Source organism: Canis lupus, chromosome 7 (genome assembly GCF_003254725.2).
Source record: "Canis lupus dingo isolate Sandy chromosome 7, ASM325472v2, whole genome shotgun sequence".
In the NCBI taxonomy this organism is placed as follows: Eukaryota; Metazoa; Chordata; class Mammalia; order Carnivora; family Canidae; genus Canis; species Canis lupus.
Genome location: NC_064249.1, coordinates 79,714,997 through 79,733,662, shown reverse-complemented (window position 1 = coordinate 79,733,662; position 18,666 = coordinate 79,714,997). Strand labels below are relative to the sequence as shown.

The window sequence follows — 18,666 nt, the reverse complement described above, 5'->3', positions numbered from 1 at the left end:
TCTCTCCTCCACACCAGGTCCAGCGCCATCCACAAAGTCCACAAATCTAGCTGTCTTAGTAACGTGTGTAAGCCTTCCCCTGCTTCCCCATCACATGGAGGATGAAGCTCCTGCCCTCCAAGGCCTCCCATCCAGCCCCTGCTCTCCTTTCAGCCTGGGGTCCCACATTTTCCCTGTCACGCACCCTATGGAAGGAACAGCCACACTGACTCGTTATGGGGCCCTGAATCCAGAGGAGCCAGGCCTCCGTCTTTGGCTGCCATGGGATCGGCAATGGTGAGAAGACCACCACCAGGTAGTGAACCCACTCACAGTAGCTCTTTTGCTTCTCATTTTCCTCCTATCTAGAGCAGAGGCGATAAAACCTACCCCCTACCTGCCACCATCTCAGGAGGCTGCCCTGAGAACCCAGCGAGATGATCATTGAGGAAGTCCTTGGACAATTGTGAGACGCTAGTCAAATCTAAGAGCTTCTACGAGGATGGGAATAGATAGCTGTTGCACGGCCGTTCAGCGGGGCCCGTTGGGAGTCACTAGCATGGAACGCTGTGCACGTGCCCGGGAGCAGGGCAGGCGTGTTGGTGGCAACACCAGCTTCTTCCCTTAGTGTATTCATAAAGGGAATTGGGTGAAGGAAATGTCCTGGAATAGACAATCTTCCTAAACTCCCCCGAAATAACTTCAGTGGAAACAATGGTGGTCCTGTCCACCGTACGGTCATTGTTCCAGTCTACCACAACATGGGAAAAATCTCCCGGCATTTCCAACTCAACTGGGAATCAACCTGACTTCCAGAGGCCTAGAAACAAAGGGATTGTGCTCGAGGGCCGCTCTAGGTCTTCATGGCGTGCTGGAGCTGAGGACAATCCCAGGGCTTGTGTACAGCTTAGCTTTTCCTCTCCACTTCCCTTTGGGAGTCATGTTTGCTAGAGACCTTTGTATTTTCCCATAGATAACTTTTGGGGGTCATGACCAAAAGACTTTATTACAACAATACTTGAGATTCTAGATTTCCTTCCAGTCGGTTCTATAGCACAGTGTCGCAGATTGGAGACCTCAGAATGCTTTCTTGCCCAACCCACCAAATGGACTCAGAATAGAATAATAAGAATAGAATAGAATAGAATAGAATAGAATAGAATAGAATAGAAAATAGAATAGAACAGAATAGCATTCCCTCCTCTGAAAGGCCTTCCTTGGTGCTCTATTCTTCCACCTTCTCAAAGGCGTTATCTCCCAGACGTGATGAGGGCTTCCCGTCTGGTTACCCTGTCTCCCTGCTGCTTCTCATTCTAGTCTATCCTTTTTAGAGAAACTGTCAGAGCAGTTTTGCTCAGCCCCTTCTCCTGTCACCTCCCTCCTTGACTCAAGAGACAACCTGCAGCTCCCCACTGGCCCATGAGACGAAACCAGGAGCCCTCTGGAGGGCATCCATAGTCCCAGGAATCTTCCTTCACGACCCCAGCCATGCCTCTCACCCACGACCTCATAATTGCTGCCCTCGCTTGACCAAAACCAACCTGTTTTCCTGTCATTTTATCCTTTTAAAAAACTTGAGCTTGTTAAATGTGTAACTAAACGTGCTGTACTTTTCTTTTGTAAAAAATGCATTTTGACCTCTTCCTGCCGCTGCAGGGACAACCATTCCAGAAGGCCTGTCTCCTTCGTGGCTCCTGTATACAGAGTCCTCCCCACCACCTCTCTGCCTCAAATTCTCCCATCCCTTAGACTCTCTTCTCTCTCCCTTCCTCTAAGAAGTGCCTGATTACTCTGCTGGGGTGTCCTGGTCTTACCTTCCCCAGAACGTGGTACTTTTGAGCAGCCCCCCTGACACTTTAAGGAACAGACAGGTAGCACGTGGAGCCCGTACCTATACAGATTCTGACTCAGTAGAACAAGGACAGGGCCTGCATTCCTGCGTGTCTCACCCGCTCCCCAGGTGATGTTGATAATGCTGGTCCAGGGACCACACTTCGAGAAGGAGGATCTTGTAACCACGGTTCCTAAATTTTGTTGCACTTTGGGATCACCTGAGAATTTTAAGAGACCCATGCCAGTGTTCCACCTTAGACATTCAGATTTTATTGGCACAGGGTAATGACAAGGCATTGAGATTTTTTTAATCTTCCCAGGTGATTGCAGGGTGCCATCAGGTGTGACAACAATGGCCTTATCATATAGTATGAATATAGCTGAGCCTATTACATATTTATTTCATCAGTGCTCACCTTATCTCCCAACGTGGACAACAATCTCTTTTAAGGCAAGGCTTGGTCACTTTTTTTTTTTTTTTTTTGAGGATTGATTGATTGACCTGTGATTGACTATTAGGCTGTTAGCCACTTTTTTTTAATGATAAACCAGTGTTAATAGAACACATGTTGCCAGTAGGGAACCATAGTAGATGTCAAGAGGGAAACAAATGAGAGGGACTTGGATTTTGCCGGAGCGTGGTGGAGTATATACAGTGCCAGCCTTGGGCCGAGGCAGACTGCCTGTGTGACCTGGTTTCAAGGGCTGGGGACATGTTTCCTCCTCATCCTCACGTCTGAGGGGAAAAATACAAACAATACCTCCCTGGTTCGCTTCTTCCCAAAACATAACACCTCTACTTTTTTTTTTCCTTTTGATCTAAGGCTGTGGTTCTCAACTTGATCACCCTTTAGAATCACCTAAAGAGCTTTTAAAATCTCCACTGCCTGGGCTGCACCCCAGACCACTTGCATCAGAGCCTCCCAAGGGGCACCTGGCCATCTGGATGTTTTAAAGCTCCCCTGGGGCTGTCAATGAGTTGCCCCCCCCCCCCCCCCCCCCCCCCCGGGCTGAGAGCCTCTGACCTTAGCTTTTTATTGATTGAAATGTAAATATAATGCATTTATTCTCCTCTCAGGGGATTGAGTTTATCAGGGCCTTCCCTGAAGACAGGTTCAAATAGCAGTAAAGGGAGAATGTGAGGAAGCTGGGTGCCTGTCAAGCTCAAGAAGTCACCACTAAATGGGGGGAAAGGCCCAGAGCCAGAGGACAAACTGCTGCAAACTGCATTTGGCCTCCCAAGAATTCATAGACAGGGGTCCCAAATGACAGTTCGTAGGCCTAATCTGGCCCACCACCTATTGGTATAAAAGTTTTACTGGAACACAGTTATGCTTCTTTTTTTTTTTTTAAGATTTTATTTATTTATTAGAGAGAAAGAGAGAGAAAGAGAAAGCATATGGGGGGGGGGGCGGCAGGCAGACAGAGGGGGAGACGCAGACTCCCCACTGACCAGAGAGCCTGAGGTAGGGCTTGATCCCGGGACGCTGGAATCCTGACTTGAGCCAAGGCAGATGCTTAACCAACTGAGCCACTCAGGCACCCCCACAGCTATTCTTCTGTGACTACTTTTGCTATATACCATGGCAGTTGAGACCATGTGGCCTGCAGAGTCTAAAATATTTACTATCTGACTCTTTAGAGAGAAACTTTGCTGACTCCTTTTCTGGAGGGTTGACCCTGCGTATACTCCCTAGTTGAAGTTAATGTATTAATACAAATGTTCAGAATTTGTCATTGTTTAGTTACTTTGAAAACAGTGCAGAGTGTCCTGATAGATGTCTGAGAATACATCCCGGTTGGGATACAGTAGGCTCTCCCTCAGCCTCAGTGCAGTGGGCCATGGGCTGCAAGCTGCCACCCTCTGGCCTCAATGGCCTCATTGGGTCACCTTCCTGTGCTGTTCAGACATCACCATCCTCCTTATGGGCTGCGAGGTGGGAAGATTGGGAGCCTTCACATCAAAACCTGATAGACGGTAGGAGGTTGGCAGAGCTGCCCAGGGCGGATGGAGTCAGGAGAGGGGTCGCAGGAAACCAAGCCTCTGCAGATGGAGCGAGGTGGCAGGGATGAGAGCTGCGCCCAGAGCGGGCGGGCAGCCAGGAAGTGCCTGAAGCCTGCTCTTCAAAGCCCTGTGTCCAAGCTCTCGTGTTCCCCTCCATTCCTTCTTGAGCCACCACTGTGCCCCGAAAGTAGGTCAGATCGCTGTCTGCTCCAGAGACATGGAGGGAAATAGATACCAACTAGGTCATCGTAGCTGCTGGTGCCTGGTGAGCCGGTGGAGACCCATGGCTGCCCGACTGAAGACAACCCATAAAGACTCTTTTATGTGGCAGGGAATCCTTAATGACCACATCCGCACAACAAAAGGTCAGCGCTGCTTTCTGGGAATGGAAAAAGTAATTGAATTTCTGAAATGGTACATTTCCTGTAGCCAGAGAGAGGTACAACCGGCGTCCTTAAAGTGTTCCCTTAAAAAATTAATAAGTTGGAGGCAATTATTTCTTTTACCAAAGATATTTGCAAGAGGACTTAGAATTTCCTACTCTGGTTAAAACACAGTTCCATGCAGGAATTGTTTGCACGCGTGCAGATTTGAAGGAATTCACCTCTATCTCACCGAATTCCTATCTTTCTTCCTCATTGGAAAGCTTCACCAGCCTACGACATGTTCCTTCTACTTTCCGATTTTGACAACACATGGCCAGGGCCTGCTGGTGTCCCATGGTGCTCATCATATGAATGTTTAGCTTGGCAGCTTAGCTATTAGTGATTTAGCTTGGAAGAAGGGAAGGAGAAGAAGCAAGGTACCCCCTGCATAGATCAAATATAGCCACCCTGTGAATTTGTGCTTTTGACACTGCCAACTGTCCACAGCATGAATCCAGGGGAAACCGTAAGTGGCCTCTTGTAAACCCCACTTACATCCATTCACTCATTTTCTCATTCCATCCACAAACGTTGTGGAGTACCTACTATGTGGCAGTCACTGTGCAAAGTGCATTGTGGTGGAAACCAGGGGGGTCTCTTTCCCGAGAGGTGCAACCCTACCGAATTCTGGATTGCTGTGGGCTGCTGTGGGTGCCAGGCCTCCAATCCGCTGCTTTTCTGGGTGCTGTGTACGGTTCCTTCCTGAGCCCCTGCATGAACATCCTCCCTCTAGTGGGCATTGCCCCAGGCCTGCTATTTGGGTCCATCCTCCCCTTCTCCCCTGTCAAGCATAGATAATAAGAGTACCTCCCTCTCGGGGTTGTTGTGAGGTTTAAATTAGTTGATACACATAAACTCTTTGCTCCGCACCTGCTCAGTGATAGACGCTGCTATTATCTATATCGCAGCTCACAGTCCTTGCAGACCTAATTTAGTTCCTTCTATGGTAATGAGGCCTTTTGAACACCTTCCAGGGAAACAGAATTGCTCACTTGGTGGAAGGGAATGTATTTATGGGGCAGGACTAGAAGGGAAGGAAAGCCTTTGCAGGCTAGCTTCCCCCCATTGTTGGGCTAGCTCATCTGCATCAGACTCAGCTCAGGGATGCCCTAGCCTCGCCTTGCCATCTTCTCCGTCATCTCCTTGCCACTCGAGGTGGCCAAGAGAAGCTACTGCAAACAGACAAGGGGTGTACAGGCAGGTGTTTCCACATGAGCAAGCTGTCTCCCATGTGTGTTGTCCACTCACTGCTTCCCTGGTATCAGTGTCATTGGTCAAGAGTTTCGTTGAGCATGGGCAACACGTGAGGTGCTGTTCGGGAGGTAAAACTTTAGGAGGAATCTCCTAGCCTTTGCCTATTGCCGTGGGCCTGGCTGTGACCCAGAATTCAACATCCTCTCCTTCCCATCACCCCCACAGTGCTTCACTCCAAGCAAAGAGCATGAATCCAGGGCAGAGGATACCAGGGCCTGAATGCTATCCTGGGATCAAAGACCATAACCCAGGAGGGGCCGTGGAGAGGAACCTTCCTGTGGGTGCCTGACTCCTGGTCACTGTTAAGCTGCCCTGCTTTGAGTCCCTAAGGAGATCATGCTGACCTCCAACGAGGAGGGACCCTGTAGCCCATTCACCCTCCCAGCGGGGCAGGGGCGGGGGCTCCTGGTGTCACCTCCTCTCTGGCTCCTGTTACTTGTGTGACTTCTCCAGACCCTATTCCTCACCTGGTAGGTACTGACCCCCTGGGCTCAGCCTGTCTGGCCTCGGTTCCATAGACTGAGGGTACTCTGGAACCCTTCTCTCTGCAGGCAGGTCATTTAAGTCGAGTAAACATGTATCCAGAGACTGGCCAGGTGTGTTCCCGTGGGTCCTCTCATTTGCTTTCCAGCACCTCATTTCAATCCTCACAAGAGAAGGTATGCTTAAGTTCTCCATTTGAGAGCAGGGAAGGGAGCAGACTTATGGCCTGGCAGCACTGGCCTCTGGCCTTGCACACAGGGCAGGTTTGGCAGACGTGGGAGTGGGACACCTGTTGCAAACTAGGAGGCCTGTGGAGTTGAGTGGTGGGCACCAAGCATCCACAGTGTCATTGTTGATGTGCAGGCCAGCCAATGGCCACCTTGGTTGTCGGAGAGCTTTACAGTCTAACCAGAAACTGGGGGGTCGGGGTCTTCATATCTACTGCATTTAACTGAAGGAGAATTGTGATTACAGATGGAGGGCTGAGGGAGCCATGGAGCACCCTAACTCCTTACAGTGCAGGAGATTTTGCTCAGTTGAAGGCCACAGTCTGTAGACTCTGGGTCACCTGTGAATGCTGCTGGTCCACAGTGGTTAGAATGGGGGTGGCCCAGTCCAGTCCATCCAGGGCTGTCGACATCATAAGTTTTAATCCAACAAGGGATTATGGAGGACTGTGATATGTAAGGGGGCACACAGGAGGGAAGGAAACACGGCCCCTGAGCTCCTGAAAGTTGGGCAGACAGCTTATCAGCAACTGTCTAGTCCATTTAGGTACCAGGATGGAGTTTGTCCAATGTGCTGTGTGACCAAATGGGTTCATTCTCATGTGAACAGGCATTTATGCCAATGGCAAAGTCTGGAGAGTGGGGTGAACAAAAGTGGGGAAGATGTGGCAGGCGGAGGGAAAAGCCTGGTTCCAGAATGTGTGTCCCAGGGAGGGTGGCAGGCACATGGGGCAGGGAGGAGTGGACGCCCCTTAAAAATCTGGAGAACAGTCCACCTCCAACCCTCCAACCACCTCCAACCTGAGCCCAGGTCTCCTGGCCCCTGGCCCAGGGCACCTTCTGATGCGTTTCCATAAATAGAACATTAAGGCCAGTTCTCAGGACCAGCAGTAGGGGGTGCAGACGGGGTGGGGGGGGGCAGCAATTAAAGCTTTTCCTCCAGGTGGGCTCCTGATCTGACACAAGAGCAAGGGCAGCAAGAGCCTAAAAAATTGCTTCCTCCACCGAAGTGATTTGGTTGGAAAGGCTGTGGTCCTGGTCAGGCCGTTAAGTCCTGGCCCTGGCGGGGGCCACCCAGCCCCACAACCCCAGCCCCACAACCCCTTTGCTCTGCAGCTTGTGCACACCCACCTCCCTCATTATGCTGGGGTTGCTCAGAGCCTGGGGCTGTGTGGCTGTCCACTGGAAGGTCAGTGCTGTGGGCAGCGTTGCCTTCTCAAAAAAGGAAGAGGGTGAGGAGAGGACTCACCCCTGAAAACCTCATGGACAAAGGCGACTGCAAGTGTACCAGCTTTCCCTGCCGTGGTGGTAGCTGGGTGATCCAGCAGACAGGGATTCTCTTGTCACAGGGCACAGCCTGGTTGCAGTGTAAGCTCAGGGGGCACCCAGCGCTTGGCACAGGAGCCACTCTCCTATGTTGTGGGGGGGCAGCTTCAGCGATGGGAGCTGCCAGGGGCTGAGGGCCATGTGCTTACATAGGGCAGTGGGTGCTCAACAAACACAGCATCGCTTGTGGCCGTGACCCAACAAGGAGGGTTGCCCAGTGGCCTGAGATGGGGAAGGAGGGTCAAGGAGCAAATGACAAGACAATCAATGCCCTGTCTGCTTCAAAAGTAAAACCAGACAAAAACTGATTGTGGCTTGTTGAAATGTGTCAGCGAGAAGGGAAAGAGTTGAGATCACATGTCCTTTCACACCTGGGAGGGACGTTTATCGCCGAGATCCATGACTTAGGCCAACACAGGGAAGCCAGGGGTTTTCCCAAAAGGATTGGAAAATGGTCAAGTTCACACTTTCCCTGAGGATTGGGTTCAGGTGAACATGATCACATATACGCAGAATTATTCTTGACAACCCCTTACATGGCCCATGAAGTTCAGAATGGTTGGTGTGGAGTACCATGTGGTCTGCTGTAAGGAGGGCATAAGCCCCATAGGGTATTTTAATTTTCTTTCCTTCTAAATACATATAGGTGAGTTTGGGTGAGGGGTAGGCGAGACAGACTGTGCAAAGCGCCTTCTGTAGGACAGCATGGTGCTTTGCACGGAGCTGACACTGATCCACATAAAGGACTATCCTTTATTTTAAAGTCATGTCCTTTATGAAGTTAAAGTGCTAGTAGATGGGATGTCCTCCGGTAGAGAGTAAAAAGTAACAACTCCCCATTTTTAAATATAAATCTTACTGCTTTATGAAATTCAAAATGTCAGGAAGTACTAATCTAAGCTTGCTACTTTATTTAAGATGAACTCTTAAGTTTTGTTGTTGAAGACGAAACATGAGAAGAGTCGACTCTTTCAGTTTTTTTCTCCCGTAGAGGACATTGGTCTGAGCCTTGACTCTCAGTCTGTTGACCTGGTCACGCTGGTTGGGCTCCAGTGTCACTTTCGTAGAGAAGCCTTTTCTGGTCCTCAGGTCGAAAGCATCCTCTTCTTCCTTTTCATTGTTTCTTTCTGTTCCAGGGCACTGGTTTCTGTTTAAATTCTCGCTTTTAGCGGCATCCTATGGGCTCTCCCCTTCCCCTTATGAGATGGAAACCCCGGTCCGTGGTGCAGCTCACTGTTGCATTTGCAGCACCTGCATCAGCTCCTGGCACCTCAATGAAGAGGTGTCGCATGAACGAACGAAAGCCCGGGTGGTTCCTGAGGGAGGGACCACATTTTGGCCTCTTGCCTCCAATGCCGTTGCCGACGCTACCGCAGCAGGTTCTCAGCTAGCCTGAGCGCGGAGGCCAGTCCCTCCACACTCTCTCCCTGCCCTGAGCCCGGGAGCTCAAGAAGCAGCTGATGGGGGGACACAGGTGGCCACCTTCTAGGATGACCTCGTTGGGGGTTTGGGCTGCCGTGTCCCAGTAGGCTCGTGAGGGGCATGGATGGAAACTCTAGGACATCTCAGGGCTGGAGGGCTTTCCTGGCACAGGGCGTGGGGTGCAGACGGGGGCATCTCATAGACCGTGCTAAAGAAAAGAAGAGGGTGAGGGGACCTCAGCACCACCACTAGCAGTGGTTTGGGCAGGGGGTCTGTCCACATGGCCCCCGGTGCTCTTACACTTACTGCTAGTGTGTGGAATGAGCCACGCCAGGGTACACTCAGGAGAAGCAAGAGCGCAGCTATTACAGCCCGCCTCCTGGGAACCTGCGCCAAGGCCGCCATCTCTCTTACTCTGCTTCTCTTAATTCTAGAGCCTTCTGCTAACTCAGAGGGTAGCCTCAGGCACCCCTTCCACCCTCTTGCTCCTAGGGTGCCCCCCCTCCGCAACTTCTCTCTGCATGGAGCCGCAATGTTATCAGTGTATCTCGCCTCCCCTGTGGCCCGTGACGTCTTTGGGACACAGTCATCTGGGGCACATGATGGTCACAAAACACAGCGGCCGTCCCTGAGGGTTTCTAGAGCCTCAGTGTTCTTCCAGAATCTGTTATTGCTTCTGTTCCCAGGATGGCTTTTGAACCTCCCCCAAGTTCAAAACACTGTCCACACATGTGCCTACATCTTGGAGGCTGTCCCCTCCCCACAAAGGCCAGAGCACACGATTGGCCTTGTCTCCCCTGGAGCTTGCTTTATGGAGTTTTTGAGGATCAGGGTCTTACCCCCTCAGGAACGTACTACCAAGCTACGGACCGGGACTCGGCCCACACATGTTTAAACCCTCACCCTGACAATTTTTCTGGAGGCCACAGAGCATGCTCTGTGCTGTTTCCCACGGCCACGTGTACCATTCATTTTTTGGACATCTTCTACCTTTGGTCTGCAGCGGCTTGAGTGTGGTGGCCTTTTCAGTTCAGCAAGGCTCCTGGGCCCCTCAGTAAACGTCCCTCATCGGGGGAGTGGCAAGCTTGCCCCTGTCCCAGGTCACGCCTTGGTGGCCACAGGGGTTCCACAGCGCAACCAGTCAGCCCCCGGGCCCACTCACACAACGGAAGATCGACAATGCTCATTGAAAGCCCAGCCCCTCAGGCACTGCTTCCTCTACATTTTGCACCATAGAATGCAGAAAGAATTTTCTAGCATTGTTCTGTTGTTTCTTAGGTTCCGTCCACGTTCTCACCCATTTTTTCCTCTTCATTCAGAAACCATTGAGCAAACATCACTTGTATTGCAATTGCCCAGTGAGTTCTTCCTGCAGTTGCCCAGTGGGAAGGGTCGGGGAGGGTCATGTCTGCTTTCCATGACTTCGAGGATGTAATGAGATCAAGCATGACACCCTTGAAAGCTGTATCATGTGGGTTGTTTGGTTATCAGTGATAGAAAGGCACCTCAAAATATTTCAAAGATAAGAAGAAGAAATTTGCCGGCTCCCAAAATAAAGGAAGGAGTGTAAGTGTTCGCAACAGAAGAGGCGGGGAGGGCAAATATTTTCATCCTCATTCTCTACCAGAGGGAGGAGAGAGTGGCCCCCAGGTTTGGCCACAGAACCGGGACCCAGGTATGTGTGATTTTATTAGTCAGGACTCTTACGGCTTTTATGGTGAGAAACCTAACTTGAGAAATAAGGGAGGGGTGGGTTTCATCGGCTCCGTGCTGCCAAAGAAGGCTTCCCCCCGGCAGCAAGCTGGCCTCGGTAGCTGCACCGAGTACAGCAAGACCCTCAGATTATGAGGAAGGCCTGGGGTCACCCCCACCACTGCCACAGGCAACGTGATCATGTGCAATCAGGGGGCGTCTCGGAGAGCCTGAGTCAAGCTCGTCTCCCAGAAGAACGTCCAGTTCTCGTGCAGCTGTAGCACCTGTAGGTGCGGAGAGCGGCCCTCCCGAGTGCGTGGAGCCTTAGAGCCTGTGCTCACGTTCCAGGGTGTTGAGTGGCACTGCCGGCGGGGCTGAGTGCCCGTGGCTTAGCCTCTAGATCCCGTCCCTGTCTACTTTCATCTGTGTCTTTTTACACAGGGACTCCAGCTAAGGTCTTGTGGTTTTTTGTTTTGTTTTGTTTTGTTTTGTTGTTTTTTAAGTCTCTGCTGATTAAAAAAAGAAAAGAAAAGAAAAAAGAAAAACCACAAATTTAAACCTGAGTGAGCCTGCCTGCCCCTCACCTTTCTTTCTAAAATGGGTCGGCCTCTGAGTAGCTGTGCAGCCTAGAGATTCCAGGAATTTTAAAAACATTACCTGTTTATTTCATTGGACGTGACCTGCACATCCTGCCCACGTGCCCACAGCGAGACCTTGGTAGGATGACTTCTTAGAAGCTTTGAAAACACATGACCCCCCGCAGGAGGAAGGCTCCACTCTTGAGACAAGCTCATTGTCAGGAAGCTGAACTTGGTATTTTTATGGCCCGGTACATTGCCAAGTGCTATGGCTGCTTTGTATCTTCGCCCTCGGGGTATCTCCCCAGTTGGGCTGGAGGTGGGGGAGCCTGGGGGAGCCTGGGGGAGCCTGAGGAGTCGTGAACTGGCTTGGCCGGATCATCTGTCCTGCCTCCGTGAGGGCTCCAGCTCCCTGGGCTTGCCCGGTGGACGCAGCAGAATCAACATCCAGTTTCAGTTTTTCTTCTCGTAGACTATTGGTGGGGCCTTCCACCCAAATCATCTGGAATCTTCTGGAGAGAAGGAACCCTTAGTTTCCATGTGCTTAGCAGCATTCTTGCAAGTGATAAGAACCTGATCTGGCCAATCAATATGCAAGTGCATGAAGAAGAGGAGAGGGATTGTGGTCTCCCTAGAGTCAAACCCTGGTGTGACGGGGGCAGACAGGGACGTCAGTGGAGAGAGCAGGGCTGGCACGCGGGGCCTACCTTGCTAGGAAACTGATGAGGCCCCCTCTCCACTGGAAACCTCCCGTGCTGCCTCACTGGGACTGGGACCCTCAGCCTTCTTTCCAACTCTGGCATTTCAAGTGTCCTTCTTCCTCCAAGGACACCAGCCATGGGATTTGGGGCTCACTCTTATCTAGTATGACCTATTCTCACCTTGAGCATATCTGCAAATACCCTATTTGCAGGGTTAAGACTCCAACTCACCTTTTTGAGGCCCACAATTCCACCTGTCCTAGGGGGTGAGGAGGACTATAGAGAGGGCAGCAAGCCAGAGACCCTGGTCTTCAGAATACTCTGGTGCTTCCCCGTCTGCCCACAGTGCCAAGCACATCTCCACACCCCGCTGGGGCACTGGCGTCATTGTCCAGCAGGTGGAAGTTGTACCATTCCTTCTTCTCCTGTGCCCCCGTCAAACTCCTTAGGACTCGGCCACAGTTCCGCTCCGTGGACGAAAGCTTCCCTGACCCTTCTCCCAAGCAGGATCCTCATTCCTTCTTCTAGGCTGCCAGAGGCATCTGTTCAGTGTCTCCTGTGGCTCCTGGCATCCATCAGCTCATGGTGCCCTGACCGCCAGGGCTGGCACTGGGTCTGTTCATCCCAGTCTTCTCCATCTGATGCACTTGGCACATGGTGAGCCTACAGCAGTGACTGAGTGAGAAAGAACCGCGGATGCACGTACGGGTGGGTGGGTAGACGGATGGACGTCGCATAACAGAAGTCTCCCCTGACCACTGCGCCCACCCCTGCTGTGCACATCCCCTTGCCACACCTTGTCCTACCCCATAGCATTTTCTTCAATTATCATAGCATCTGCTTATCTCATAGCTGGCCTTCCGCTTGCGCTGGAACGTGTGCTCTAGACAAACAAGCATGTCGCCTCTTTCTTTTTTACCACCGTATGCTCAGCACCTAAAACGGCAATTTTTATAGGGTGGGTAGATGGAAGAGTGGGTGGACTGTAGGCTGGGTGGGGCGCCGGGAGCCCACAGCCTGGCCTGGCAGCGGCGTCACCATGATCACAGAGCCAGCGGGTCTCAGAGCCGTCGGGCGCGGGTGCTCCTCACTCGGCATGCTTGTGTGGCCCTCACTGAAGGCACCCTCCCCCCCCACCCAAGATCTGTCTGTTTACACTGACGTCTGGGGGCAAGGCCCTTGCAGTCCAGCCCGGGGCCTGCGGCTCTGCCGCCTGCCTTGAATCCCTCGGCATCACTGCCCCGGGTCGTGTATATCAACCTCAGGCCGCCCTGCAATGGGTGGACTGGACATAATGTGTTTCTAAAACCAGAGCAATGACAGTACTGCCCTGCAGAGCTGCATCTTACGCCGTGGCTAACCTCCGAGTCAGGGGTGTGTGTGTTTGTGTGTGCGCACACGTGCATGCATGTGTATGCGTGCGTTTCACGCACATTCTGCCGGTTGGCATGCGGGAAGAGTATTATCTTCCTTCTGTCCGTGGATTGGATTATATCATCTACTTGTCTCCCAGGCCCATTTAGTGAGCAGAAGTGGTCAGAGGTTGGATGGGGGTCCTGCAGGAGGTCTCGGAGCTACAGGAAGAAGGGTTCCCGAGTGGGGAAGTGGAAGCAGAGCTGGCGGGGCCTGGGGTGGCAGCGTGTTGCTGCAGAGGCTTCCAAGCTTGAAGCCTGCTGAGGCCCACCAAGCAGCTGGTAGACCAGACAGACGGCCGGTGCTTTCACGTACTGGCAAGGGTTGAGGGAGTAGTTCTTCCACCTGTACCGACGTTACCTGGACTGACATCCATGTGGGGCTCTCTCAGAGCTTGGAGTGGAAGGATTTGTTGAGTAAAGAATTACAGCCAAGGCCATGGACCACTCTTAAAGGATAATTCTGACAAGCCTGATCAAGGGCCCATTCTGCATTTGAGGGATGTGTTCTAAAAAAGCAGGGAGGGATCTCTGGTCTAAAGCCAAAGTACCCTCTCCCCTGGCCAGGCCTGGAGATACCTGTTCATGCTCCTTTCTAGATTCCACTCTTTCTAGATTATCAGTCGTACTTATCAGTACTTATCAGTGGGTTTCCCTTGTCTAGCACATACTGCCCTTCGCAGCCTGATCTTATATAATATGTTTTAGGGCAGCTGCTTCCTGGAGAGTCATTGAATGAGAAAGAAACACTTTCCATTGTGGCTGGATCTTCTTTTTTCTTACTTTTAACACTTGCTGTCCCCTCTACCCGGAATATACTGCCCCCAGATTTTCTTCCCTCCTTTTTAAATTGAGACATACTGTGAGACTCACCCTTTTAAAGCAAATGGTTAGTTGTTTTTTTCAGTATGCTCACAAGGTCTTGCAATCATCACCACTGTCTAATTCCAGGATATTTCCAACCCAGAAAGAAACCCAGGTCTCATATGCCTTCACTCCCTGTCCTTCTCCCCAGTCCCTGGCTGCCACTCACCTACTTTTTGTCCATAGATATGCTTGTTCTGGACATTTCATACAAATAAAAGTGTACACTATGTGGTCTTTGGTGACTAACGTCTTTCCCTGAGCATGAAGTTTTTAAGATTCATCCACATTGTCATGTATGTATATTAGAACTTCCTTTCTTTTAGGAGCACCTGGGTGGCTCAGTCGGTTAAGTGGCCAACTCTTGATGTCGGCTCAGGTCGTGATCTCAGGGTCCTGAGATTGAACCCCATGTCCGGCTCTGAGCTCAGCAAGGAGCCTGCTTAAGGATTCTCTCTTCTCCTTTTCCCTCTTCCCACTCTCTCTTGTTCTCTCTTTCAAATAAATAAATAAATATTAAGGGAGGGGGACTTCCTTTTTATGGCCATATAATATTCCCTTGTATGGACGTACCACAGGTTATGTATCCAGTCTTCAGTTGGTGGACATCTGGGTTGTTTCCAGTTGTAGCTGTCATGAATAATGCTGCTATGAACAATCATGTACAAGTCCTACCTCTTGCCAGTGACTAAAGAACTTCTGCTAACCCAGATCAGCAGCTAGCCTGATGGCAGGTGTGTGCCCCAGCACAGATTTTCTCTCTCTTCATCTTCTGCTGGCCTCATTTGCTCCTATTGATCCCAGCTACCCTTATCTTGGGAGAAGTGTGGCAGCTTCTTGAGTTGTGTGTGTCACTTGGGGCCAACCACCAGCTTGAGAAACAAAGTGGCTGATGGCAGAGCGTCCTCCAGTGAAGCTTGTGTAACTAGTGTGCCCTGTTTTATGAAAGCCCTATGTGAGTGCCCCGGGAAGGTAACACTTATTCATTTATTCACCGAGAGGTCCTAGCCTGGGGCTCCAGGTGGTCTTGGGGGTGGGACCAGTCCTCCAGAGCCCTGGCCTGGGTTGTTCCTGGGGACAGAGGGCCTCAGAAGTGCAAAACTTTGTTCTGTCACCTTTGTTGCTTTCTTAGCTGGTCTCTGGCCTCCCCCTGGGCTTTGCCATTCTCAGGCCACAAAGGACACAGGCAGGGCTTCCCCATCCTTCTCCAGCTCCACACCTGGGTCACCAGGCCCTCTGCTAATCCCTCTGCCTTCCCCAACTCACCCCCCCTTCCCCTGCAGACCACCTCTGCCAGACTCTCTGTCAGGACTGGAGGCTCCATGAGGAGAGGGACCAGAGCAGCCTTGCTCCTTTTGGCAGACCCAGCCCTGAGCAGAGCCTCAGGACGATGAGAAAGATGATGAAGGCGAGGGTGACAGTGGCACCCCTGGAAATATTTATTGAGGTTCACTACATACCAGGCACTAGTCTACATTCTTTGCATGCTTATCAACTCAATGAACTCGCACAAAAACCCTAGGAGATTGATGCTCTTATTAGAGATGTAGAAACTGAGTCATGTGGAGGGGAGGTTATCTATCAAAGTCACAGAATCATCAAAAGGAAGCGCCGGGAGCTTACTGTTCACAGTAAAGCTCCAGATCCCATGCTTTGACTACCATGTTAGCCCTGCGTGTACACGCATGTATATTAATGTGGGGGAGGCAGATGGGTGGACACAGAGGTCACAGCAGGGGCTTTGTGAGAGGCCCCGAGTGGCCTGGCAGGTCCTCTGGGCCACACTGAGTTTGATGGGGAGCTAGGACTCCTGCTGAGGCTGAGCCCCTGGGGCAGCTGCCTACTGCTACGGTGTGTGGGTCAGAGCCCCAGACCCTGATGCCCAGGCAGGGAGGCCACACGTCCCAGGCCTGTGGAGGGCCCAGCATTGCGGACAGCTCTATCTGCTCAGCCTCACAGGGAGGTCCCTATCCCGGCCACCGGCTTGAGAGGGAGCCTCAGCTTCCTTCCATTGTCTACGTGGGGCACACCCAGCGTGTTCCTGTGGTGACCCGAGGCCAGGAGGGAGAGAAGGGGCCAGCCTGGAGCTGGGTCAGGATGGGAGAGGGGAAATGAGAGGGGAAGACTTGGTGTTTTTCCTTGTTTGTGTTTTGTATTAAAGAAAAGCATATAATATCCTTTGAGAAAACCATTAAACAAAGCACATCCTAAAGCTGCCGAGCCCATTGTGGCTGCCTGGAGCCCGGAATTCATTCATGCCTTTTTGGCCAGATTGCTGGAGGCAAGAGACAGGGCAGGAGGGAGGGCCTGTTATTACAATAAATGTTGAAATGTGTAATTCCCTCCCTGGACTCAATAGGAGGCTAGGCCAAGCATCCATAATGCCAGGGCCCCTGTGTCCTCCTGCATCTCTTGCCTGCTGGCCTCCTACTGCCCCAGCTCAAGAATCTCCTTGCACCTGGCTAGAGCTGTCAACATCCACCCCGCCTTGGTTGGGGCTGAGCCCTGAGAAGGTGGGCCCAGTGGGGCCCTCCACTGCAAACCCTGAAACCAGAGGGCTGGACCTAGAGGATCTGGGCCTCAGCTTCCCAGTCTAGAAAGAGGGAGGGTTGTCCTCAAGGGACTCTCAGTGACCACTCTCCAGCACACTGGGCATTGTCACCTCTTCTCGCCCCACACGTGGCGTGGGGGATCACGCTCAGGCTACAAACTGCATCAGAACCTGTACACAGGTATCCCGGACCCAAGTCAGACCACCCCCTCCTCCCAGCCCTCCAGGCCTGGGTCCCCTTGGGCAACCCCCTGCCCAGCCACTCCCACCAGACCACCCATGATGTGATGACAGTGCTCTGCCCCATGTCCCACCAGAACACACTCTTCTGTCTAAGGAGGCCAACGATCAGAACAGAGCTGGCCATCCATCAGCCCAGCTTCCAAGCTGTAGATAATTCTGCATGGGGCCTGGCATTTGCAGGATCAGGCGCGTGTTATAAGTAGAGGGTCCATCGGCCACCTTGACATAGATGTAGAGTTGTTGTCCTGGTGACAATATACAGAAGACCATCCTTAGGATTTCCCCCAGTCTAAAGTTCAAAAAAAGCATTTAGCTATTCTGTTTCCCCTAAGCACTCCCCAGGAGTGTGAGGGGTGAGGGTCCTGGGTTAGAATTGCACAAGCAGGGGGGCAGCCCGGGTAGCTTAGTGGTTTAGCACCGCCTTCGGCCCAGGGCGTGATCCTGGAGACCCGGGATCGAGTCCCACGTCAGGCTCCCTGCAAGGAGCCTGCTTCTCCCTCTGCCTGTGTCTCTGCCTCTGTGTGTGTGTGTGTGTGTGTGTCTCATGAATAAATAAATAAAATCTTAAAAAAAAAAAAAAAAAAAAGAATTGCATGAGCCATCCTGGCCCCGGGTGAGGCAGCCTGGGTCCTGGCATACCGCGATACCGCGTCTGCTTGAGGCTCGCAGTTTGCAAGGGGCTGCATCTCCTTGGTCCTCTTAACAGCCCAGAGACGATGCCGACATTCCCACCATCTCGGGAAGCATAGAGGAGTGTCTGAAACAGTAATTTGTCCGTGGTCAGGCAGCCGTGAACCCGGGATCTGGTCCCAGCTCTGTTGCTAATTCTCTGTAAGACCTTGAACAGGTTCATTCACCCCTCTGGACCTCAGTGTCGTCATCTGGAATTTGAATGACTGGATATGACAAATTCCACGATCTCCTTTGTGTGTCTGCCTTTCTTTGGTTCTGGGACCCCAGCATCATTGTCTGGTGGGAAATTGATCAACGTCACATTTTCCATTTTTCCTCTTTGCCCAATTTCCTCTTTGCCGTTGAGGTTATGATCAATAGCTACGTGTAAGAAGTGTGAGAAGATCTTTGCTCTCTTGCGCAAGTCCCTAACGATCTGCCTTCCTCCCGCACGCAGGGCTACCACCCGATGCCCCACGAGGTGGAGATCGCCCACACGAAGAAGCTGTTTCGGAGGCGGAGAAATGACCGAAGGTAGGGAGACTCCATCGAGAGTTTTGGGTTTTCTGTCCTTGGCCATGCATCCATCACTGCGTCAGGTCTGGCCGTGGTTTTGCTTTCCTCAATGACCAGCAGATGCCTAGGAGATGACGCAGTGGGGTCGGGCACCCGTGGGGCAGCAGGACTAGCCCAGGGAGTGGCTCCGTCCCTTCAAGAGTCCAGGGCAGGGTGTAGGTTTTGCAGTTCAGGAGGAGAAATGTTCTTTCCGTGTACAGCAACATCAGCAGTCCTCAGGGGACTAGGTCCTAGGCGACGTGTGTTTTAGGTTGTGGCCTCCAGGAGGCTCCGCCGCTCGCAAGTACAAGGGAACCCGGCTCTCCTCCTCTTGCCCAGTCACTGAAAGTTGATCCTGGCTGTGGCCACAGGATCAGGCCAACGTGCTCCTGCCTCCAGTGTCTGAGGAGCTCCCTGACCCTGAGGCCAAACCCAGGGTCTCCC

General features: G+C 51.9%; 1 protein-coding gene and 1 long non-coding RNA gene across 8 annotated transcripts in view; one reads left to right on the top strand and one right to left on the bottom strand.

The window, feature by feature from the left end:
- Window positions 1-18,666, top strand: part of CTIF (cap binding complex dependent translation initiation factor) — a 282,057-nt gene that overhangs the window by 130,542 nt on the left and 132,849 nt on the right. For all 7 annotated transcript variants that reach the window (XM_025429643.3, XM_025429642.3, XM_025429644.3 and 4 more), the window contains one exon: window positions 18,125-18,201. In XM_025429643.3, coding sequence (XP_025285428.1) covers window positions 18,125-18,201 — 77 coding nt within the window. The remainder of the gene's footprint in view (window positions 1-18,124; window positions 18,202-18,666) is intronic.
- Window positions 8,427-10,180, bottom strand: LOC112648136 (uncharacterized). Its single transcript, XR_003128792.3, has 2 exons — window positions 9,945-10,180; window positions 8,427-9,162 (listed from the first exon to the last, which is right to left on the bottom strand). It is a non-coding gene; the product is annotated as an uncharacterized LOC112648136 (long non-coding RNA).